The 19,891-nt window shown below is 61.2% G+C and overlaps 5 protein-coding genes across 5 annotated transcripts; all 5 read right to left on the bottom strand.

Annotated features, from left to right (window-relative positions):
• Positions 1-375: 375 nt before the first annotated feature.
• LSCM1_04841 (uncharacterized protein) lies at positions 376-3,474 on the bottom strand (the record flags this gene model as incomplete). Its single annotated transcript, XM_067322329.1, has 1 exon — positions 376-3,474. The coding sequence occupies one exon, from the start codon at positions 3,472-3,474 to the stop codon at positions 376-378; it is 3,099 nt and encodes a 1,032-aa protein (XP_067180102.1).
• A 541-nt stretch (positions 3,475-4,015) lies between these two features.
• On the bottom strand, positions 4,016-4,600 carry LSCM1_04840 (uncharacterized protein; the record flags this gene model as incomplete). The annotated part of the gene is made up of 1 exon (XM_067322328.1): positions 4,016-4,600. The coding sequence occupies one exon, from the start codon at positions 4,598-4,600 to the stop codon at positions 4,016-4,018; it is 585 nt and encodes a 194-aa protein (XP_067180101.1).
• Positions 4,601-7,458: 2,858 nt separating this feature from the next.
• LSCM1_04839 (uncharacterized protein) lies at positions 7,459-8,388 on the bottom strand (the record flags this gene model as incomplete). Its single annotated transcript, XM_067322327.1, has 1 exon — positions 7,459-8,388. One exon carries the CDS (start codon positions 8,386-8,388, stop codon positions 7,459-7,461), a length of 930 nt encoding a protein of 309 aa, XP_067180100.1.
• A 6,321-nt stretch (positions 8,389-14,709) lies between these two features.
• On the bottom strand, positions 14,710-16,518 carry LSCM1_04838 (uncharacterized protein; the record flags this gene model as incomplete). Its single annotated transcript, XM_067322326.1, has 1 exon — positions 14,710-16,518. The coding sequence occupies one exon, from the start codon at positions 16,516-16,518 to the stop codon at positions 14,710-14,712; it is 1,809 nt and encodes a 602-aa protein (XP_067180099.1).
• A 1,075-nt stretch (positions 16,519-17,593) lies between these two features.
• Positions 17,594-19,891, bottom strand: LSCM1_04837 (uncharacterized protein; the record flags this gene model as incomplete). The annotated part of the gene is made up of 1 exon (XM_067322325.1): positions 17,594-19,891. The coding sequence occupies one exon, from the start codon at positions 19,889-19,891 to the stop codon at positions 17,594-17,596; it is 2,298 nt and encodes a 765-aa protein (XP_067180098.1).

The following is a 19,891-nucleotide window of genomic DNA, read 5'->3' as shown; positions in this document are numbered from 1 at the left end:
TAGGCTGGCACGGGGGCGGGAGCCGGCAGCAGCAGGAGAGAGGTGATGGCTAAGAGCCGCCACCCCGACCCATCACACGAGCACTGCACGACGCACATCTGCGACACGGAGGCGAGTACACGTTGTTTGGACCGCTTGTGCCGTTTGGGACAACGCAGCAACGGATAAAAACACAGCAGCTGCGCGCTGTTAAGACTGCTTATGCATTCTCTGCTTAGTCGGATCCTTAGAGAGGGGCGGGGCGCACGCACCGGGCACCGTTTGATACCTCGACCCGCATGCATCAGCGAGTTCAGCATCCACATGGCCGACGCCATCCGCTACGCCGTCCGCCTCCTCTTTTTCTTTGTTTTCACCCGCTGCGTCTCTGCCGCCCTACGAGGTGATGAAGGAAAACACGCCGGAGTCGCGCTCGAGCAGCTGCGCCATGCGCGACGTGCCTACCACGCGGTTCAGCTCGTGGGTGTCGTAGCGGCAGTAGAGTGTCATGGTGAAGGCGCTCGGCGACGTCGCCACGAGCCTGTTCGTGAGGGACGCGTAATACTCGGGGAACATTGGCGGGCTATAGAAGATAAGCACCTCGGCGAGCTTTACAAAGTACCGCTTGAAGTAGTAGAACCGCTCCGTCACCAGCAGCACCGGCCGTTCGAGGTCAGAGAACTGGCCGAGGGCCTGACGCTGCTGCTTGAGCGAAGTGTACTCGCACAGCGCCACGCAGCTCTCGCCGTACTCACGGTGGAGGTAGTTACGCACGCGTACAAAGTCGAAGTACGAGGGCACGAAGATGATAATGCGGACGCCGCGCTCGGCCATGGCGTTGATCTTGGCCTCGTACACCTGCTTCGTGAAGAGCTCGAAGCGGTCATCGTCGACGGTGGCCAGTGAGGCTGGGTCGAAGCGAATGAAGTGCTGCCGCACCGGGACTAGCACCCGCGACAGCACACCTGGATCGGCGCGACGATGCAGCACGAGTTTCCCTGAGTTGTTCACGGATGCTGTGCGGAGGGTGGACAGCATCGTTGCGTTACACACGTCCGTCGACACGATCGTCTGGCGGTGGCGGCCGCTCTTGCCTTCCAGCGCCCACGCGTAGACGCGGCGCAGATCAGAGAGACCGTGTGTCGTGTCGGTTGGTCGCTTGTTCAGCAGCTCCAGCACAGCTGAGACGTGCATCCAGTTTTGCTGGAAGAGCATATGCGCGTCCTCGATAAGGCACACCTCAATGGAAGAGAGAGAGACGAGAACGTCACCGCTCTTTTCGATGCGGCGGCGCAGACCGAGCGGCGAGCAGAGGAGCACGTCGCTGTTGAGGGGGTGCGCGTAGACGTGCACCCGCTCAGGCTCCAGTCGAAGCCCCACACAGAAAGAGTCGTCGATGTTGCCCTCGAAGGCGCGCTGGTAGTCTCGCGGCCGCCGCTTAAATGTCGGGTCGATGGCCTCCTCGATTTCTGTGAAGTCCTGATCGAACACTTTCAGCTTTGGGCACTGGGACGGGTCGGCTCGCAGGATGGAGACAAGGCAGTAGACAAACTTGTAGGCGTGGTTGCGCAGCGGACACATCACGCACAAGCGCGTCTTGCTGAAGCCCCGGTCGCGCAGCTCCAGCTCCTCTGCATCGTCCTCTTGCACTTCGTCGACGGCCTCGCCGCGAGCTTCGCCTGCCTTCGTCACCTGCAGCTTGCTCTGCTGTGCGGGCGGCGCAACTTCAGCAGAAACAGCACCGCTGCCCCGCGCGACTCCACCGTTTCCCTTTCGCCGCGTCTGCTGCCCACGCCGCCGCCGCTCCTCCTCCTGGCGCTTTGCAAGCAGCGTGTCATGCGCCAGCACGACCGATCGGGCCTTGAACCAGTGATTGAGTAGGTGCAGCGCGAAGATCTCACGCCTCGACTCACTATTCTGCCAGCAGTGCAGTGTGTCTAGAAGGTCTGCGTAGCCTTGAAGAAGATCCAGCAAGCCGCGCTCCTCTGTCGTGAACGTGGGCAGGCTTCGGTGTGCACGGAACGCCGTCCACTTCTCCCACAGCACAGGATGGAGGTATGGCGGGCACGCCGTCCATGGCTCCGCTGCTTGAGGCGCTGACGGCGACGGCGCAGCGCACCGCTGCACGTCAAACGGTGCGTGAAGGAGGTGCTGCCGCGCGTGCTCCGTAGCGAGCACCGAAACGTTCTCGGGGTGTACGGCAGCGCACTCTTCTGGGGAAGCGAAGAAGATGCCCAGCTCCTTCTTGTCCGTGGTTGCCTGCAGCCGTTCAGCGGCGCGCGCCTGCAGAAGCTTGTTCGATTCGGCCAGCAGCTCCAACGCCGCGTGCGGCACCGGCAGCGGCCTCAGCGGAGTCTCATCAGGCGGGCCGTGCAAGTCAAGATGGTACTTGCGCATCCACTCATCTTCCTCTGTCAAGACAGCACTGCTGCTGTTGTTGCCCTTCGTGTCGCTAGCCCCCCCAACAGCGCCGCACTGCCGCAGGATAGACACACTGCTTGTGTCGAGCTGGAAGCTTTGCAGCAAAAGCCGCTCACGTGCGCTCTTTCCCACGACTTCGTCCGACGCCGCGTCGTGGTCATCATTATCGACAAAGGCCTCCTCCCGCTCTTCGCCCTCCTCGTCGCCATCGTCGTCGTCGTACATCATCTCATCACCAAAGAGATCCGTGCCATCAGCATCATCTTCAGCGTCCGCATCGTCCTTATAGAGGTCGAAGAGCGGGTTGTCATCGTCGCCGCTTGACTCACAATCGCTGCTGTCGCTGTCCTCCTTGTCGTCGTCGATGTCCATGAGAAGGTCTTTGTCAACCACATCGTCGGCATCGTCCGTCTCCTCCCCCAGATCCGTCACCTCTTCATCGTCGGTCTCAAGACTACGATCAGTACCCTCCTTGTCCTCGTCGTCACTGCCGCTGACATCACCCAAGTATAGTCGCCAGTTTTCTCCGTCCAGGTCACTGTCGTCGACGCGTGCAGCGCTCGCTTCTGCGTGGACCCGTGCACCCCGAGCGCGATGCCGCTGCAGAGGCGCACGGCGTTTTCTCTTGCCATCGATCGACGAAGACGTGGATACACTTGCGTTATCGCTGTCCAGATCGCGGCTGCTGTTCTGCGCGCCTGTCATCAGTTCATCCTCTTCGTCGTCCATGCCATCATGACGTATTGAGGATTTAGATTGCTGGCGAGCACGCTTGTGCGATGCGGCCGGAGAGCCGGAAGCGGGCGCCACTCTCAGCAGCTTCTGAAGTTTCCGCAACGACCTTGTCTGGCGGAGCTCCTCCGCTTCCGAGTCTGTCGACGGTTCATCTTCGCTGGAGCTGCTGACTGCCGCGAGCTGCTCCGCCTCGCGCTTCGCTGCGTACAGCACCACTCGCTCATTGTGCTTGCGACGCCTGTCTTCCTTGGAGGCGCCCTTGGTGCCGCGCTGCTTGCGCGAGGAGGCGCGCTTCTCCTTCGCCTTTAGCTTCTTGAAGAAACCACCAGGTCGCCTCATCAGGCAGCCTTTTGCCCTCCGCTCTCGATGCGACGTAACGCTTTGTGTGACTGATGGTGTCTCTCTGTCTGTCTCTGTGCATGTGTGTGCAGCGGAGATTGGTATGCCGGATGCCAGCGAGTGAGGGGGAGAGAGGGAGCGAGAGAGGAAGGGTGAGAGGGTGAGGAGGCATGACGGGGGGAGAGGGAGAAAGGGAGGGCTCGTAGCGGGCGATGGCCCCCCTCCCCCCTCCCCACCACTTGTACGCACACACACACACACACACTCAGGCGAAAATGAATTGTAAGAGGCGTTGGCCATCTAGCATCTTCACCACTCTCTGCACCTCCTTATCGAAGGGAAAGGGCACGTGCGCCTACGCGAGGCACCGGTGGGCGGAGTCCGCTGAAAGAGAAAATCGGGACCGCATCTGCTCCATACACACGTGCGCGTACACACACACACACACATTCACGCCGACAAGCTGTCAGGTAAAGAAATGCCGGGACCCCCAAACCTACGTCGCGCTTCTCAATCAGCACGCACAGCGACAGGGACGTTCTTACAGCTGATGTGCACTTGGCGTCGTCATGGCCGCCGCTGCCGCCAGCGCGCACTGCTGAGCATTCACCGTTTCAACGGCGCAGTGCAACACACGTCTGTACGCTTCCTGGCACTCTCGCAAGGCACTGGAGGGGTGCTCACTAAGATAGTAAATCGGGTCTGGAGGAGAACGAATCGCTTCTTCGGCAGAGTCGGGTGCCAGAGATGCCGGGGGTGACGTCGCTGCTGCAGACTGCTGCGTTCTTCTGCGCTTGCCTTTCACGAGAGCCACCTCCCACACAAAGCTGTTGTCACCGACCAACGCAGCTTCATCGCTGTCACCACAGGGGGCCTCCACAGAGTCGCTCACCGAGGCGTGCGTCGGCTTCCAGGTGAGAGACACGAGAGCTTCAAGAGTGCCTTGCGCCGTGGGCACCGCCTCAAAGGAAATAAGGCGGCCCCGTGTCTGCTCTTCCTCCCGCTGCGCATTCGTAAAGCTGAAGGCGGCCTCGCGAAGGGTATCGTGAAGACGCTCACGCACCACCTCCAGCCGCTCCAGTGCTGCGAGAACAGCGGCATCTCGTGGGGCCGTCATCGACGACATGAGTGAGTGCTACTTCGATGGATATCCACGGCTCAGTGCTGCTGTGGGACACGAATGCTTGCGGGCACGCGCGTGTGCACACAGTCCCATACGGGCAATCACACGCATGCGAGGCGATGGCTTGAGAGGAAGGAAGAGAAAGGGGTGTGATGTTGGAGGAGGAGGGAGGATACGGGAGGCGCTCTGCGCAGGCATGGCCGGTGCACCGAGGCACCTTTCGCCAAGCAGCGCACGCTGAGTGAGTGTGCATGCGGCAGAGAGATGTGGCGAAAAAGGCGTCCATGATAGTCGGGCAACGGGAGCTTCTCGGCTGCCCAAAAGCGTGGGAGCTCGAGAGGGCGCATCCTTTCAACCCCACGACGCCCTCACACCTCCACCTCTGCATGCGGACACACACCGACCCACCCATACCAACGCAGAATTCCTTGCGCTCTCTCGCAAGCTTACGGGAAAACTTTCAGCAAAGTCTCTGTCGCCGCAGTGCTTCGCCTGCCTCCCTTGAAGAGGGCGGCTATACCCCCCTCCCCCCACTGACCTCACCATCCTTTGCTGTTGTCTTTGCTTCGCAGCGCCGCTGCATCGAGGCAGTCTCCTTCCCCCCTCCCACTCCCGCTGCCTCCCGTGCCCCGATCACAGGCAGACACAGACGCGCCAACGCACGCACGAGAGAAACACTCTCTGCTGCCCTTCCACTACGTTCTCTGTCACCGCTTCTTCGCGATGACGTCGTCACCCCATTGGAGGGGAGCTTTGAGGAAAGACAGACAGAGAGGCGGAGGGGGGGAAGGGGGAAGGAGGACAAACCGAAAGGGTCAGACAGCACTCGAGCGTATGAAAAAAAACACATCAGCCTTTTTTTTTTGCTTCGCCTATGGCCCCGGCGTCTCCCCGCTCTCTGCCTCACGACGTCAGCCGAACGCCGCTCGGCCCCCCGCCCTGCCCACACAGCCCCTCCCCCACATGGCGCGGTGCGACGCGGTTGCGGAGACACGCTCGCTAAAGCAGCACACAGGCTCGGCCATCTCGACGCGGCCTCTGCTTCCAAGCTCCGCGCACATCCGCGCCGCGGGTCGCCTCACAGCCGCACCCATCGTGGTGCCCGATCGCCTCGTGGAGCAGGGCTCCCATGGTGTGGCGCGGGCGCCCCCAAGCCAGTGGGGGAGGGGCTGTGTGGGCAGGGCGGGGGCGCATTGGTGTGACGTGGGACCTTTGCCCATCATGTGAGTGATATAGGCGTGCCCACTGCCGCAGGTGCCTGACCGTGTCGCCACCCGAGGTGGCTCGGCAGAGGCGCTGGATGAAGGGGAGAGAGGGGCTGCTTGACGTCGGCGGCCCTCTCGCCCTCGTCCGCCGGGGGGGGGATAACGGAAAACTGAAGAGGACACTTACAGACGTCGATCGGGGTGGGTGAGGGGGTGCACAAACACATAAATGTCAACAACACGCGCACAGATTACAGTGAGAAGGTGAAAAGAACTCGTCAGGAAGGACTCGACGAATCACCGCCATGTCTCTCCCTCCATCCCTCTCTGCATAGAGGGATGGAGGGAGTGTCGGAGCACGACAGAGAGGTGGAGCAGCTGGACCAAACAAAGAAACAGACGGCGTACCGCCCATTCACACTACTATCCACGGCGTGCCCATGAGAGAGGGAAGAGTGAGCGTACGATCACCAAAACACCGTAGTAGGGGTGACGTAGTAAAGGGAAAGCAGGGGACGAGGCGGTGCCGTGGACGCCCTCCGCCCTCGATGAGGAATCGTCCCGCTTTCGCCCCCCCCGCCACTCGCGCCACAGCGACACAGGAAAAGCAAAGGCGGCGAAGCATAACGCCGAAAAAGAGGACGGAGGAGAAGGGCAGCAGGCACAGGAAGGGCAAGCACCACCTCCCAGCTCGAGGGCGCTTCGGAGGCGGTGAGCCTCAACGTCGACGCGGGACGGGCAGGAGCGTACCAAAAAGGCGAGGGGGAGAGAGGAGGGGCCCATATGGCCGCCTCCCTTCCCCTTTACCCGCAAACATATACGTCGGTGCGGCATCGGATCGCGTATAAGAGAGAGAGAGACGGTGGGGGGTGGCCGAGGGGGTGTGGGTAAGCACAGGAATGGCAAACGTGACGGGGAGAGAGCGAGCGAGAGGGAGGGAGAGGGTTGGCAAGGTGGCAGGGGAGTAATCCACAGTGAGACAACGAAACGGAGCGAGCTGTACACAGTGCCGGGAAGAGGAGGGGAGGGGGTGCAGAGAGAAGGAAGGGCATACAACACACAGGGAGAGAGGGAGGGAGGGCGACACGCCGTGATGCCAGGCGATAGCATTGAAAGATAAGCGGTGAAAAGAAGAAAACAAACGAGAGAGAGAGAGCAGAGACGCATCTGTGCGCTTGTGCCGCGAGAGGGGGGAGGGGAAGTTGAGAAGTGGCGTGGGGGCTCCCAAGACCGATGCCCGTCTCTCTCCTCCGCTTCCCCCCTCCCCCCCAACTGCTCCTTTTCCATTTTTCTTCCCTCCATCCGCCACTCCTGAGTGTATGCGCCTATGCTTGTGCATATAGAGGCACCTCTCTCTCTTGCGTGCGTCCCTTTCGCATGCTCAAGTGCTGTCATAGTATCTGCGTCTTCACTTCGCTCTTCCCCCCTCTCTCTGACCCACTGACACCATCGACACAAGCCTTCACTTGAGAACGTTCGAGCGCAGCTGGGCCAACACACCTCCGCATGTACGTGCAGACTGCAGCATATGAAGATGCGGATGGGAGAGTGAAGAGCACAACGCTGCCGCGTCCACTGCACGCGCGGCGCGAAGTGCGAGGACCACTCCTTCCCCCCTCCCCCCTCCCGGCACCTGTCAGGCCTTCACCTCCATTTCTAATCATCCACAACGTTGTACACCTCCTTCTTGTCGCCGATCTCAACCGTTCGACTGCTCTCAGCGGGTGGCTGCGATGCCGCGCTGTTGCCGAATTCGCCAAGCGCGTTTAGCGACTGTAAGGGGTTGCCACCAGCAAAGAAGTTGAGCCTCACACAGAGGAAGCCACAGTTTGCCATGTTTTTCATGACCAACCAGCGGTCTACGACCGCCGTCACCGTCGAGCCGTCAGTGCTCTCTACGCGATGGTAGGCGTTGCCAGAGGCGTCCACAAGCTCAATGCTGTGCGGCGGGGTCTTGCCCTTGCGACAGAAGAGAAAGATGACGTACGCCGCCACGCCGTCGTGGCAGTACTTGACCATCGCATCGGTGGTATCGCGCTTCGTGTCGAGCCGTATCACGAGCGCCAAGTTGTCCACCAGGAAGCCGGGGGAGGAGTAGGGGGAGAGGTTCTGTGTCTCCAGCTCTGGGATCTTCCACGTGACGGAGACGGCGTTCTTCTCCAGGAAGTGCTCCACAAGGATAGTGTCGTTATCGAAAATAAACTGCACCAGCAGCGTGTCGCTCTCACCGATGAAGTCGCAGATGTCCTGGTGCCTGCACACATTCCAGTGGCCGCAGCGCTCCGAGTCTGTGGGAATGGTGTGGGCCGTCTGCTGGCGCATCATCTCCTCCTTTGTGTTCATGAAGTAGTACGAGTACTTCGGGATTGGTGGCCTCTTGTAGTGGACATAGAGGCCGACGGCACCGTCACTGCTCAGATTCATGTGCAGGTGAAACTTTATCTTGAAGGAGCAGATGACATTGTCGCTGTCGAGGGTGGTGCCGACCTCGTAGCTCGAGAAATGGGGAATCTTCCAGACGAAACGGCGCCCCGAGCCGTCCGTGGCCTCGAAGGAGCCGGCGCGCGTTTTGCCGAAGAGGCCCATCGCTCTTCTCCGAGTGCGTATGGTGCACGGTGCGTGATGGTGTGCGAAGCGAAACTTGAAGTGCCTGCGCGTGAGCGTGGGCGCTTGTGACACGCGTGTATCGTGCTCTCGAGGGATCTGTGCACAGATATCCCTTTTTTTTGTTCTTGGGCACCGGCGAGTGACGACACAGTGACTTTCCTCGGGGAGGGGTGAGGGACGGCGGACGGCTGCTGTTGGCTCTCGGCGCGTGTGAGTGGTGGTGGTGGTGGGGGAAAGGGGGTGAGGGGGGAGGGCGCTTTTCGTTTGCACACCCTGAGGAGATCACCAGCAACGGGAAGGGGGCAGGGGAGAAGGGAGAAGGGGGAGGGGTGGGCAAGGCGGTAGCTGCGCGGTGCGAGTGGCGGGAAGGAGTCGTCGATCAGGCCAGCAGCGGCGGCAAGAAAATTGTACAGATACACAAAAGCGACGCTTGCCAGCAGTGAATGATGAGCGATCCGAAGAGGGGATGTGACCAATGACGTGGGCAGGCTAGAGTGCGTAAGAGGCAGAGAGGTGTATTCGACTGCCGGCGGGAGCACATGCACATGTACGTGTAGATGTGTGCATGCATGTAGGGTGAAGGGTGGCGGACAACGAGAAAAAGCGATGACGATGGCGAGGCGACACAACAGACACCATGCGCAAGTGGTAAAAGGGTGGGAGCGTTAGGCAACGGCCAGCAATGCGCACCGTTCCTTCCCCGGCACACAGGCACGCGTCAACGCATACCTATACACGCACACACTACGAATTGCAATCTCTTATTGGTGTAGCAGAGCGCCCTGCGTGCTTGCGATGTGCATGATGCTCGACAGATTCGTTGTATGCAGCAGAACGTTACTGGAGCACTCCTTCACTTCCTCTCCACACACACACACACGCAGAGGGACAGAATGGGGGTGACGGTGAGCCATGTACAGCAGTGTTGTTCACCCATCGGTGATAAAAGGGGGAGGGGTGGGCCAGGGAGGCTGCAAGGAACGTGCGCGCACAAGGATGAGCCGAGAGCTAAGGAGCACGCCCGGCGATTGCTGCGGCCCCTTCTCCAACGGTTCCCACGCCGAGGGCGACAAAAGGGAGCTGTGCCACGGCAGGACGAGAGCGCCCTCCGCTCCTCCGCCGCCGCCGCCGCAATGAGCACTGCTGCTGTACCATCACAGAAATGTCTGGGAGAATGTGAGAAGGCGAGGAGTGGAGGGAGAGAGGGGGTGGGGCGATGCAGGAACGAGCCGCACATTCACATGTGCGCATCTCTCTCTCTCTATACAGGGAGAGAGAGCCGTACCCCCCCGTCCTCCTCCTCTTCATACACGCAACGACGCATGCAGCGCACCCCAGCGTCCGCTGAGGCTCTGTACACCGAAGAGAGCCGACGCACGCCAACGGTGCGGTTGGGTAAAACGACACAAATAAAAACGAAGAGCGACGAGGGAGGCGAGGCAGTGAAAAGACACGCGCAGTCAGCCACCGCTCCCCACCCCGTCACTTTATCTTGCCTTCGACAAGCAAGTGAATGAGGGCGACGCGGCGGCGCGCGAGCGCATCTTCGGAGTCGATGATGAAGAGCCGCACGGAAACGCCAGAGGGGAAGCCGTCATGCAACAGAAGGGGTATCCGTGTGGTGCATGACTTGCCGCAAGCGCGAGCACACGAAATCAGCTCCAGGGAAGGACACCGAACAACAGCAACGTGACCAGCGTTCAACAAAGAGAGAGGGGAAAGGCTCGCGCGGCTCAGCTGACATCATGGCGGGCCAGGTAGAGAGGCGTGCGGAGGAGAGCCGGCAGGCTTCAGAGGCTACCGGCGGCGTGGCCATTTTCGCCACCAACGCGGACGGCTCTCCCCCCTCTCATCCCCCCGACCCATTCGATACTTCCTTCCCTCCCCAAAGCAGGAGCCCAGCTGAGGTGATGTCACACAGTACACGTGTGCTTACCCCTACCCTCAGAGGAACCCGCGGCACGGGGCACGGGGCTGAACAGCTACCTCCATCACAAGCAGCGCGGCAGGCGCCCTGGTGCATGACAACTTTCATTCCAACTGGGCTTCGCACGCCTGTGTGCCGGCCGCGGGCGTCATGCTTGCACAGCAGGCGTAGAGTGTGGGCATGCCGCTGCGCACGGCCCCTCTCCAGAGGCATAGGCGCCCGAGGCACGCACTACCGAGGCCGCTACGGCGGCCGTTAAGTTTTGCTTCATCTTGAACTCAGCGGAGAGGGCATTGAGAGTCGTCCTCGATGCTCCTCTAGGGCAGTAGGCGATGGTGCGTAGGGGCCACCGTTGCCGCTTCGGCACCTGCGCAAGGTTCATCTTCACGTATCCGTTGGTGTGTGTGTGTGTGGAGAGGGGTGCTGGCGCCGAGTGTCGTCGCGATGCATGAGGCGAGAAGGGCGCACCTCGTCGTGCGCTCGACAGAATCATGACAGGGCAGTTTTCGAAGCCTTCAACGCGAATGTGGACAGCTCGCCATCACACCCCTATCCCCGCTTCCACCGGCAATGCCCATCCTCCTCCTCAGCGGCATGCCCTGGCGCTGTAGACGGCCTGCTGCGGAAAAAGTCACGTGACGAAAAGAGCTGACGGCGCTCTCCGCGGATGCCGTGCGCGTCGCCGCCGTGGACTGGGAGCTTCTGTGGCTCGCGCAGAGAGGTGGGTTGACTTCGCTCTCGGGCGATGGAGAGCCCCAAGCTTGCCATTCCGCCCCCCTTCCAGGCGTTTGTGCGCGAGTCTTGCCCAGTAGAGCTTGTCAGGTTCGTGGCTTCCCTGATGAAGTACCGATAGGGCGCTCCCCGATGAGGACGCCGGTTCCTGAGTCGGCATCAAGGGCGGCCGCCTCGGCCGCAATGCCCGTTAAGGAGCGCGGCAGGCGAGAGAAGGCCTGAGTGTGCCTGCCGCGGGAGATACAAAAGCTCCACGTCGAGGTGAGCCACTAAGAGGAGTGAGGGAGAAGTCGTTAGGCGGCGTGCTGGGCATCTTTCCGTCCCTCACACCATCAACTGCTTTGCCGCAACACGCTTGCGTTTCGGCTGGGCTGCTGAGGCTGTTGCGCTGCGCCAGCCGAGATACCTGCTAACATCTAGAGACTTCCCTAAGCCCCCCATCTGCTCTGACAGCCACGAAGAAGCCCATCACTGACATGGGCTCGAGAATCGGGACGAAGACCGTGCGCGAATCCAGCGGGGTTGGGTGCTCCGTCCTACCTCCTGGAGGACAGATCTACGGGTGGGGCGAGCCGTGCTTCAATGGGTTCCGCCTGCCGCTGATCGCGCCGATATGGTTCTCCCCGTGCCCGCTTCCTCTCGCACACTCTTCGTGGTGCGCGTGCTAGTGTGCACCAGGCAGAGCGCGCCAAGATGAGACGGGGGATGATGCGCGCCGTGCAGGCGCCTACCTCACAGAAGCGTGAGCTTCCTCGCTCGTCTCTCTTCAGATGCCTGCAGATGTGAGGGCGTTGTGGTACCGGTAGTGGGGGGTAAACGGTCGTCGCCGAGGCGAGGTGGGTTCGCACATGACAACGGGGCGACGTTGAGAGCGAGTGTGGAAAAAAATATGAGCGACACAACCTACTCACCAGAGAGACGAAGAAGAGAAAGAGGCGGAAGTAGGTTCGGACAAGCAACTGGCATTGGCGCTCATGGGAAAGGACAGGCCGCTTGCCACTGCTGCTTCACCGCCTCCAGGCGACGCCCTCTTTTCAACCGCTGCGTTGGCGGCTACTTCGGTATGACTCGCTTTCGTTTATGTGCGTGTGTGTGTGTGGGGTGTGAATAAGGTAGAGAGCAAGAGAGCGAGAGAGGGGATGAGAGGGGGGGGGTTGGTATCGTCTGCAGCACTGAAATGCGGGCTGCAGCGTCACCGGCTCGTGACGAGAAGGGTAAGCTCACATGCGGCTCTACGTGTGACGGCCAGCCGATGGCATGCAAGAGAGAGAGACGCAAAGGGGTGGGACCTGCTCACCAAAGACTATTTATGGCGCTCGACGGGAAGGTGGCACGTCTTGCAGAAGCAAAGCGAAACGCGCGCAGATAAATGCGCGGGAGAGCTGGCGTCGGCGACAGCCGCTTCTCCCCTCTCTCCCTCCCCCCTGTCCCACAAACCGGAAGGCAGTAAGGTGCGCGCACCTGTGTGTGTGTGTGTGTTTGTGTGCATGTGTGGCACCGACACGTGCAAGAGAGGTGTTACCACGTCGACAGTGCCGCTTATCCTCCTGTGAATACCTTTGGTCCGCTTCGCGATCTCCGCTTCAACTTTTACAGCAAAAACAAATGTGGGCGGGGTGGGGTGGGGTGGAGATGGCAGACGGGTGGGCGGGCCTGATGCGCCTACGTGTGCTAGATAGCTACGGTCCTGAATGATACTGCCCCCCCCCCTCGCACTGCACACACACACACACACACAGGTGCGCGCAGGTTAACAATGCGCTCCGTTGGTACAACACGAATACAGAATGGTACCATACAAACCCATTCGAGCCGACCCGTATGCCCCCCCTTATATATATGTGCTCACCGTACACCATGAAGTGCGTACGTACGCACGTGTGTGCGCATGTACATGACTCGTGCGCTGAAGTGGCGGACAGCCTGCAAGCAAGGCAGCATGCACCGAAAAGCAAAGAAAAAAGCCGCAGAGATTCACATTGAGAGCGATACCACACCGAGGGCAGACAAAAATAAGGGCAGAGCCGCCACACTTGGCGACAGACAGAAGCACCGAGGGAAAGCGGCAGAGGCAGCCTCCACTTCTCCCCAATGCATAAAGGGTTACGTATACGAGATACAGCGAGCGAGAGAGGGAGAGTGAGGGAGGGGAGGACGCGATGGTGGATGTGGTGGTGGGGCGCGGAAGAGAAGAGAGGATTGCTTCGAAGGAGCGCCGCCTGCCTCCAGCCTTACCTGTAAATGTAAACTCACAACGGCAGTCCTAAAGGGGAGTGGGGGGATATTATGGATGCAGCAATGCCCTGCCGCTGCGTACGCGCGAGGGGGCCTGCCTGTGACCTGCGGCACACTGCCCAAAGCAAGCAAGAGAGCGAGAATCTGTCGGTTAGCAAGCATGGGGAGAGAGGGCGAGGGCGAGTGAGTGAGAGGCGGTGTGGAAGAGAGGGAGATGTGTGTCTCTCTCTGTGTGTGTGGGGATTCAGCGAGCAAGACACTGCCTTCCCCCTTCCCTCTCGCTCACACACACACACACACGGTGTGGGAGAGCGGGCGAAGAGCAAGCCAAGCTACCATTATTAAGGAAGAGAAGCCGTGCCAGCTAAGCGTTCGATGTCCTCTTGCGCTGCCCACCCATCCCCGTCCGCACGCCTCCCTCACACCCCTTTTCCCCCCTTCCTCTCCTTTGATAGGATGTAAATATATAAATATATTTTGAGGTAACGACCGCCTGCAGTCTCTCTCCCCCTCCCCCCCCACCCACACACCATCCAGCGACGGCGACGCGACAGGGTGGCGTAGGTCTGCAGAAGATAGAGGGGGGCGCACACGTATGCGGACGTGCATGCGGAGCCTATAGCGCACGAGATCAAAGCAAAAGGGCCCTCGCTGACAAGCACAGGAGGGACACCCCCCTCTCCCCCCTCGTACGCCCAACTGTGTCCAGGACGCGACAGGAGAAGAGGAAGTGATACGGAAGGGGAGGGGATCCGGCGTGTGTTGTGTGTGTGGTCGAGGTGAGCGAGAGAGGCGCACCAACATGAAGTAGCATAACAGCTTTGCTCTATTCGTGTGCATCCACGACTTGGGCTAGCGTTCTCGAGGGGACTGATGGCGTTGCCACGGCGGTTAGTGGGGGGGGGAAGGGGAGCGTTGCGTCGGCGGCGTTGACGATCGCGACACCAAACACACATCCCTTTCAGCACACACACGCACCTGTATATATATATATATCCCCTCAGACAGAGGAGGAGGTGCGAGAAAAAGCGGCTATGCGCTGAAGCACCAAAGACATGCTAGAGGCCACATTCACGACGAAAGCGCGAAGGCGATGAACGTGAGAGTGAGGGGAGTGAGAACGGGCGGGTAGGAAGGGCGCACCAGACATGCGCGCACCAAACGATCGCTCTCCCCCTCCTCCACCCGGCCTCCGTATGCACTGCTGAGGGAGTGGCGCGACGCATCTGTTTTGGCCGACAGGCAGAGAAACCAATGCGCCTGTGTGTTGTCGCCACGCGCTTCTCCGTTCACCTCTTCGCAGTCGCCGTGGGGGACTCCCGCCCATCTCGTTTGGCTCGCTTCGTCCTCGCCTCACATCGGCTCCATCGACAGCTCCCCACGCACACTTCCGCGAGGCCCGGTACTTATACAAGAGCGGTGCCGTACAAGTTGGTGTCGCCACGGCGCTGCGTATAGCCCGCATCGGCATCCACGAGGGCTTCGTACAGCTCTGGGAACGAGAGCTGCAGCCCTGCCGGAACCTCCGCAAAGCACACATAGATCGTTGTCACGCACGAGCTTACCGGGTTGTAGAAGATGCCGCTCACGATGAGCGACATGAAAAACATTAGCGTCACCGCCGCCGTATTCCATGTGATGAGCGCGGTCAGGAGCGCGACGAACAGGGCGCTGATGAAGGTAAGGATGCCGACCACCTGCCCAGTCAACGAATCGTTGAAGATAGCCGAGAAGGCGCACTGCTTCACGAGCGCCCAAGTTTCCTTGGCGGCATCCACGTAGCCGCACCCATACACGGCCACGTGCACGAAGGCGTACTGGTTGAAATACCGCACCAAGTCCTCGACGCAGCCAACGAGGCAGTCCATGACACACATCCAGAAGTTATCGCCGTCGTTGCTGCTGCGCATCGACTCGATCAGAAAGCGCACCAGCGACACCACGGCAGTCACGAGGGAGCCGAGGCAGACAGAGCCGAAGCTTGTCGTGACGGCGCGCTGAAACGAGTTTCGAACGGGGAATGAAGGCATGTGCTTCTCTCCCGCAAAGTACCACGTGGCCACCACGCCGCACACCGTCACATGCACGAGCGCGCTGAGTACCTCCTGCACCCAAAATATACAGAACATGAGGACCACGGGGTAGATGACATTTCTGCCGGTCGACGTGCCGGCGAGAATGCGCAGCACGCTCGGCAGCACGCATACCACTGCCGTCACGACGAAGCACCAGCTCGCCACGGCGGAGCCGAGGGAGATGACGAAGAGGCTGCGGTGGCGTCGAAGGACGGACACAGTGGCGCACAGCATTGTCGTGGTGAAGGGGATCCGGTCCTGAATGAGGTAGATCCACAGCAGCGGCATGAAAGTCATGCAGGCGAAGATGATTGCCATCAGCTGCGCTCCCTGAGCGAGGGCCATACCGGCGGAGGCCGCAGAGAACATCGACGCGACGCCGGACTGGATATATATAAGCTGCCGGGGGTAGACAGCAATGAGAAGAAGTCCGCCGTACGCGACCAGGACCGTGGTAGCTGCCGCTGCTGCGCACCATGTCAGTACTCGCAGGACAGCACCAACCATGCTAGCTGAGGGCGACAACGAGGGGTCGATATACGCGCTCGCTGGAGGCACTACACCTTCCATCCCAGCCCACAGAGCCACCACGCCAGCACGCAGAGCTGCGACGCCGTAGAACACTTTGCCGTGGCCCAAGGTGCCTGTCGAGACCGCGACGTCGGGTGCGTTTGCGTTGCCCCTCCACTTGGCGGCCACAGCGATCGCAGCGAGGTCGCCCTCTGTCAGCTGCAGTTGCCAGACCTCTTCCATACCCCAAAAGAGTACGATCGCGACCAAAGCCACGAAGAGCACAGCTGCCCAGCAGTCCTGGCAGCCGCGCGCGCGAAAGCGCCACAGCTCATTGCTGGAGGGGTTCCCGTTGGGTGTGTGGAATGCGAGTTGCGCCTGCTGCTGCTTCCCGCGGCGATCTCCTTGATGGGCTTTCGTGGCGTTCCAATCGGCATTGTCATCTTCGCGCGGGTCGCAGTCGACGGTGGTGGTGGTGCCGGGTGCGCCATCGTCTACAGCGCTCGGGACGTTGTACACGGGGGCGCCAGGGCCCAGCTCATCCGAGTAGGGGTCCCTGTGTGTCTCTGAGAAGTTCCCACCGACCAACGGCGCCTTCTCAGCCGCCCCACGGCCAGCAGCATACGCCATGATGATGCACAACCCACGTGCCCCCGCTGGCTGTGCGTAGGAGAGAGAGGATTTGAAAAAAAAAGGACAGATCCTTTTCCTTTCCGCTGTAGGATCGTTGCAATGGCGCGTAGACAGAGAAAGGGGTGCGGGAGGACCGAAAAAAAAGGGGAAGAGGAGATAGGGCACCGACAGTAGTGACAAGGGCAGCGATGGCCAAGTCGACAAAAGAAGGACCGCCTCGGGCGATAGACGTGCGTGCCAAGGTGGACGAGGAGCACCGACGTGTGTGGGCGTGCAGAGGGAGGGGAGAGCAGAGAAATGAAAGGGGGACCCTGTGAGGCGGTAAAGCGCGGGCCTACTCGGCAGCAGAGCAAGGCGAAGAGGTAGGGCGTGGAGGGCATGGGGATTGGTGTGCGAGCAGGGAGAGAGGGGGTGGTGGTGGTGGTGGGGGCAGCGAGATATCTGCTCTCCCTCCCTTTTAAGCAGATACGACAGTACACGTACAGAGAGAGACAGAGAAAAGAAGAGAGAGGCCTCTGCAGGGGCGTGGTCTTCCGTGCATCATGCACGGCGGGCAGGGGCACATCGCTGTGTCGCGATGGGAGTGAAGAGGGGAGTGGTGGTGGCAATGATGGTGCCCCGGGTGCACACGCCTCCGTCTCCGCCTAAGCGTTGCGGCCGCGCCTTCCAGTGCAAAGGGGAGGCGAATCGGGGTGCCCATCCCACTTGCCCCCTCCCCTTCCCTCTCTCTCCTCCCCCGAGCACCGAGGCGGCGCCTAGCCCCGCCTTTCCCACGCCCGCCTCCTCTTTCTGCAAGCCCACGATCGCATCAGATACGACGCTTGTTGGCAGCATTAGCGGAGACAGTGGTCATCTTTCACAGATGCTGAGCAATGGGGTATTACTGAGCCACTGCCGACGGGCTCGAGCATGCAAACGTAGCAGCAAAGGATGCGACCCCCCTTCCCCTCGCCCTTGGCCCCTCAACGTGCACGCTGGCAGGGAGGGAAGGAGGAGGGAGGGGGAGGGGGGCGGGATGTGCAGGCGCTCCTCTCAGAGCGCCTTTGTTCTTTGAAATGATTTCTCCGCTACTTCAGTGAAGTGACCGACATGGAAAGACATCGGCGCTGAGGCTATTGGCCAAGGATGCGCACCAAACGGCTGCCGTCGGAGCCGCTGATGGGCTTTCGCTGCGTGCCAGGGCTTCTGGTGCGCTACAGGCGACACCAACCTGCCCGCTCCCTTCTTCGTGGCTATTGTGCGCTGCTTCGGCGCCCTGCGATGCGCTATCGACCCCCGCTTTTGGGAAGTACATGGTATCCACGTATATACGCTGGTAGCGCCAGTCCGCGCCAATCAGGAAAGACGTAGTAGCGCGGCTGTACCTCGGGTCTGTCGGCGCCACTACGGCGGGCGTAGCGGCCCAGCCGTACCGACGGTCTGCGAGTTGCGTGTACGACGCGCTGCTTGCACCAGGTGCAGGGCCTGCAGGCATTGCTTCCGAACCGCGTAGACTTCCACATGCGCGGCCACTCTCAGTATCCCTGGAGCGGCCGCTGTCTCGAAATGCGGCTGCCCAGTGAATAGCCGACGCTGGCACGGGCAGCCGAGAGTCCTGTGGCGCGGGCACAGATCGTACACTCCCCTGCGCTTGCGATGATGCGCCCCTTCCCCTTTCATCGAAGGCAGCAGCGCCGCGGCCTTCCACACCATCGCCACCTCCATGGCAACCTCCCCCTTGTGGTCGGTAGCGCTGGTAGCCACGGCTTCGCCGCTTTACATTCCTGACGACAGTGACCCCCAAACAAGCCTCGTCGCCGTCCATTGCGATCTCGAAGTAGTCCGCCGGCACTTCCTCGACATCGCGGAGGTGGCGCTGCTCGGTCTGCCGCTGCAGGAAAAGGGCTGCTTCGAGTTGTGCGATCCGGTGCTCCATTGCCTTGCGTCGCTGCTGCTGCTGCTGCTCCGGTGGTGAGTCTTTGGCAGGGCCTTCATTAACGCAGCACAAGAGTGGGAGTGAATGCTTGCGCGTTGTCACTGTCTGCTGCTGCATATCGACGCTCTTCACAGGTGTCGGCGCGGCGGCATGGCGCACTGCTGAATGGACGCCAACCGCAGCGCTGGCACTTTCGACACCGATAGCAGCGGCAGACGGCGCCTCTGCCGGCGAGGAGGAAAGCGGGGCCAAGGGGGCGGGGGGACCGGCATGCGCCGCACTCGCCGCGAGCGGCGCCGGAGGGCTGAAGGGCGATGCAGCTTCCGCGTCGGGGCGCGAGAGATGCTCGGGGCTCACAGGCGTCTCCGTCCAGCTGGCCTGCTGCCGAACATTCTGACTCTGACCAGCCGCACCGCTGCTGCCGCACAGCTTCGCCGCTGTCTCTGGTGGGCGCGCGCCAGCACTGCCAACAGCAGCGAGGCTTGCATCCACCATGCGCCCCGGAGCTGTGATGAGCCCGTGCCCGCATTCTGTCCTTGTTGGTGCCCGGGATGCCCTGGGCGGTTCAGCAAGGGCCTGCTGCAAGAGGCGCTGTGCTTTCTCACCGCTCTGAGCGTACGACTCCGCGAGCACCGCTTCATGTGCTTCGCCTGTTTCGGAAAGAGCTGCTTGGGGAACTCCACGCGCGCGCGGCGATGGTGACACTGACGTCGATGGAGGACTGTGTTTTCGTGTGCCGCCAGAGAAAGCAGGCACAAGTTCTTGAGTGGTCTTGGCCGCAGGCTGATGCTCTGCGCCGGCTGCAGTGGAGGTGGCCTTTGGGGTGACGTAGACGAGAGTGCGCTGCTGTGAGACCTCTGGCGGCGGCTGCGAGGGTGGAAGAGCAGGGGCAGAGGCGTGGAGCGCTCCGCCCCAATAGGCATCCGAGTTGGTCCCCAGCAAGCTCTCCCCATTACTCTCATCATCTTGCCCCGTTTCGCCTCGGTCTCGCACGCCGTCTCCGCCTTCTGCCGCTGCTGCCGTGGCCGAAGGGAAGTCGCTGATAAAGCGAGCGGATGGGCGAACAGGGTGCAGACCACAAGAGCGTGCGGGCGTGCTCGAGTGCGACGAGCCCTTCGGTGCCTCGCTGAGACCACGGCAGGCCGACGGAGGGATGCCGGGGGCCAGCTCGAGCGGCTGCGCTACCGAGGTCACCTGATCACGCGCGTTGAGCGGCTTTGGGCTTCCATCGCGTTCCCCTGCGGGCGAGTGTGGAGTTGCGGGATGTCCATCGGGTCTGCCATGCACCACGTCGCCTTCCGTGCTCGCTGGAGTACACCCTGAGGGTGAGAGCGCCTGAACAGGGATGGCGCCAGAAGGTGTGGGCGCGGCGGACTGATCATCTACGGCCGCCGCTGTGGTGAGGCTGCTCTCGCAGGTTGCGGTCGCCCTTGCCGCCCTTAACGCAACGCCCAT

This window comes from Leishmania martiniquensis, chromosome 14, assembly GCF_017916325.1.
Source record: "Leishmania martiniquensis isolate LSCM1 chromosome 14, whole genome shotgun sequence".
NCBI classification, from domain to species: domain Eukaryota; phylum Euglenozoa; class Kinetoplastea; order Trypanosomatida; family Trypanosomatidae; genus Leishmania; species Leishmania martiniquensis.
Note: the sequence above shows the minus strand (reverse complement) of the source record. Positions and strands in the feature narration are given on the sequence as shown.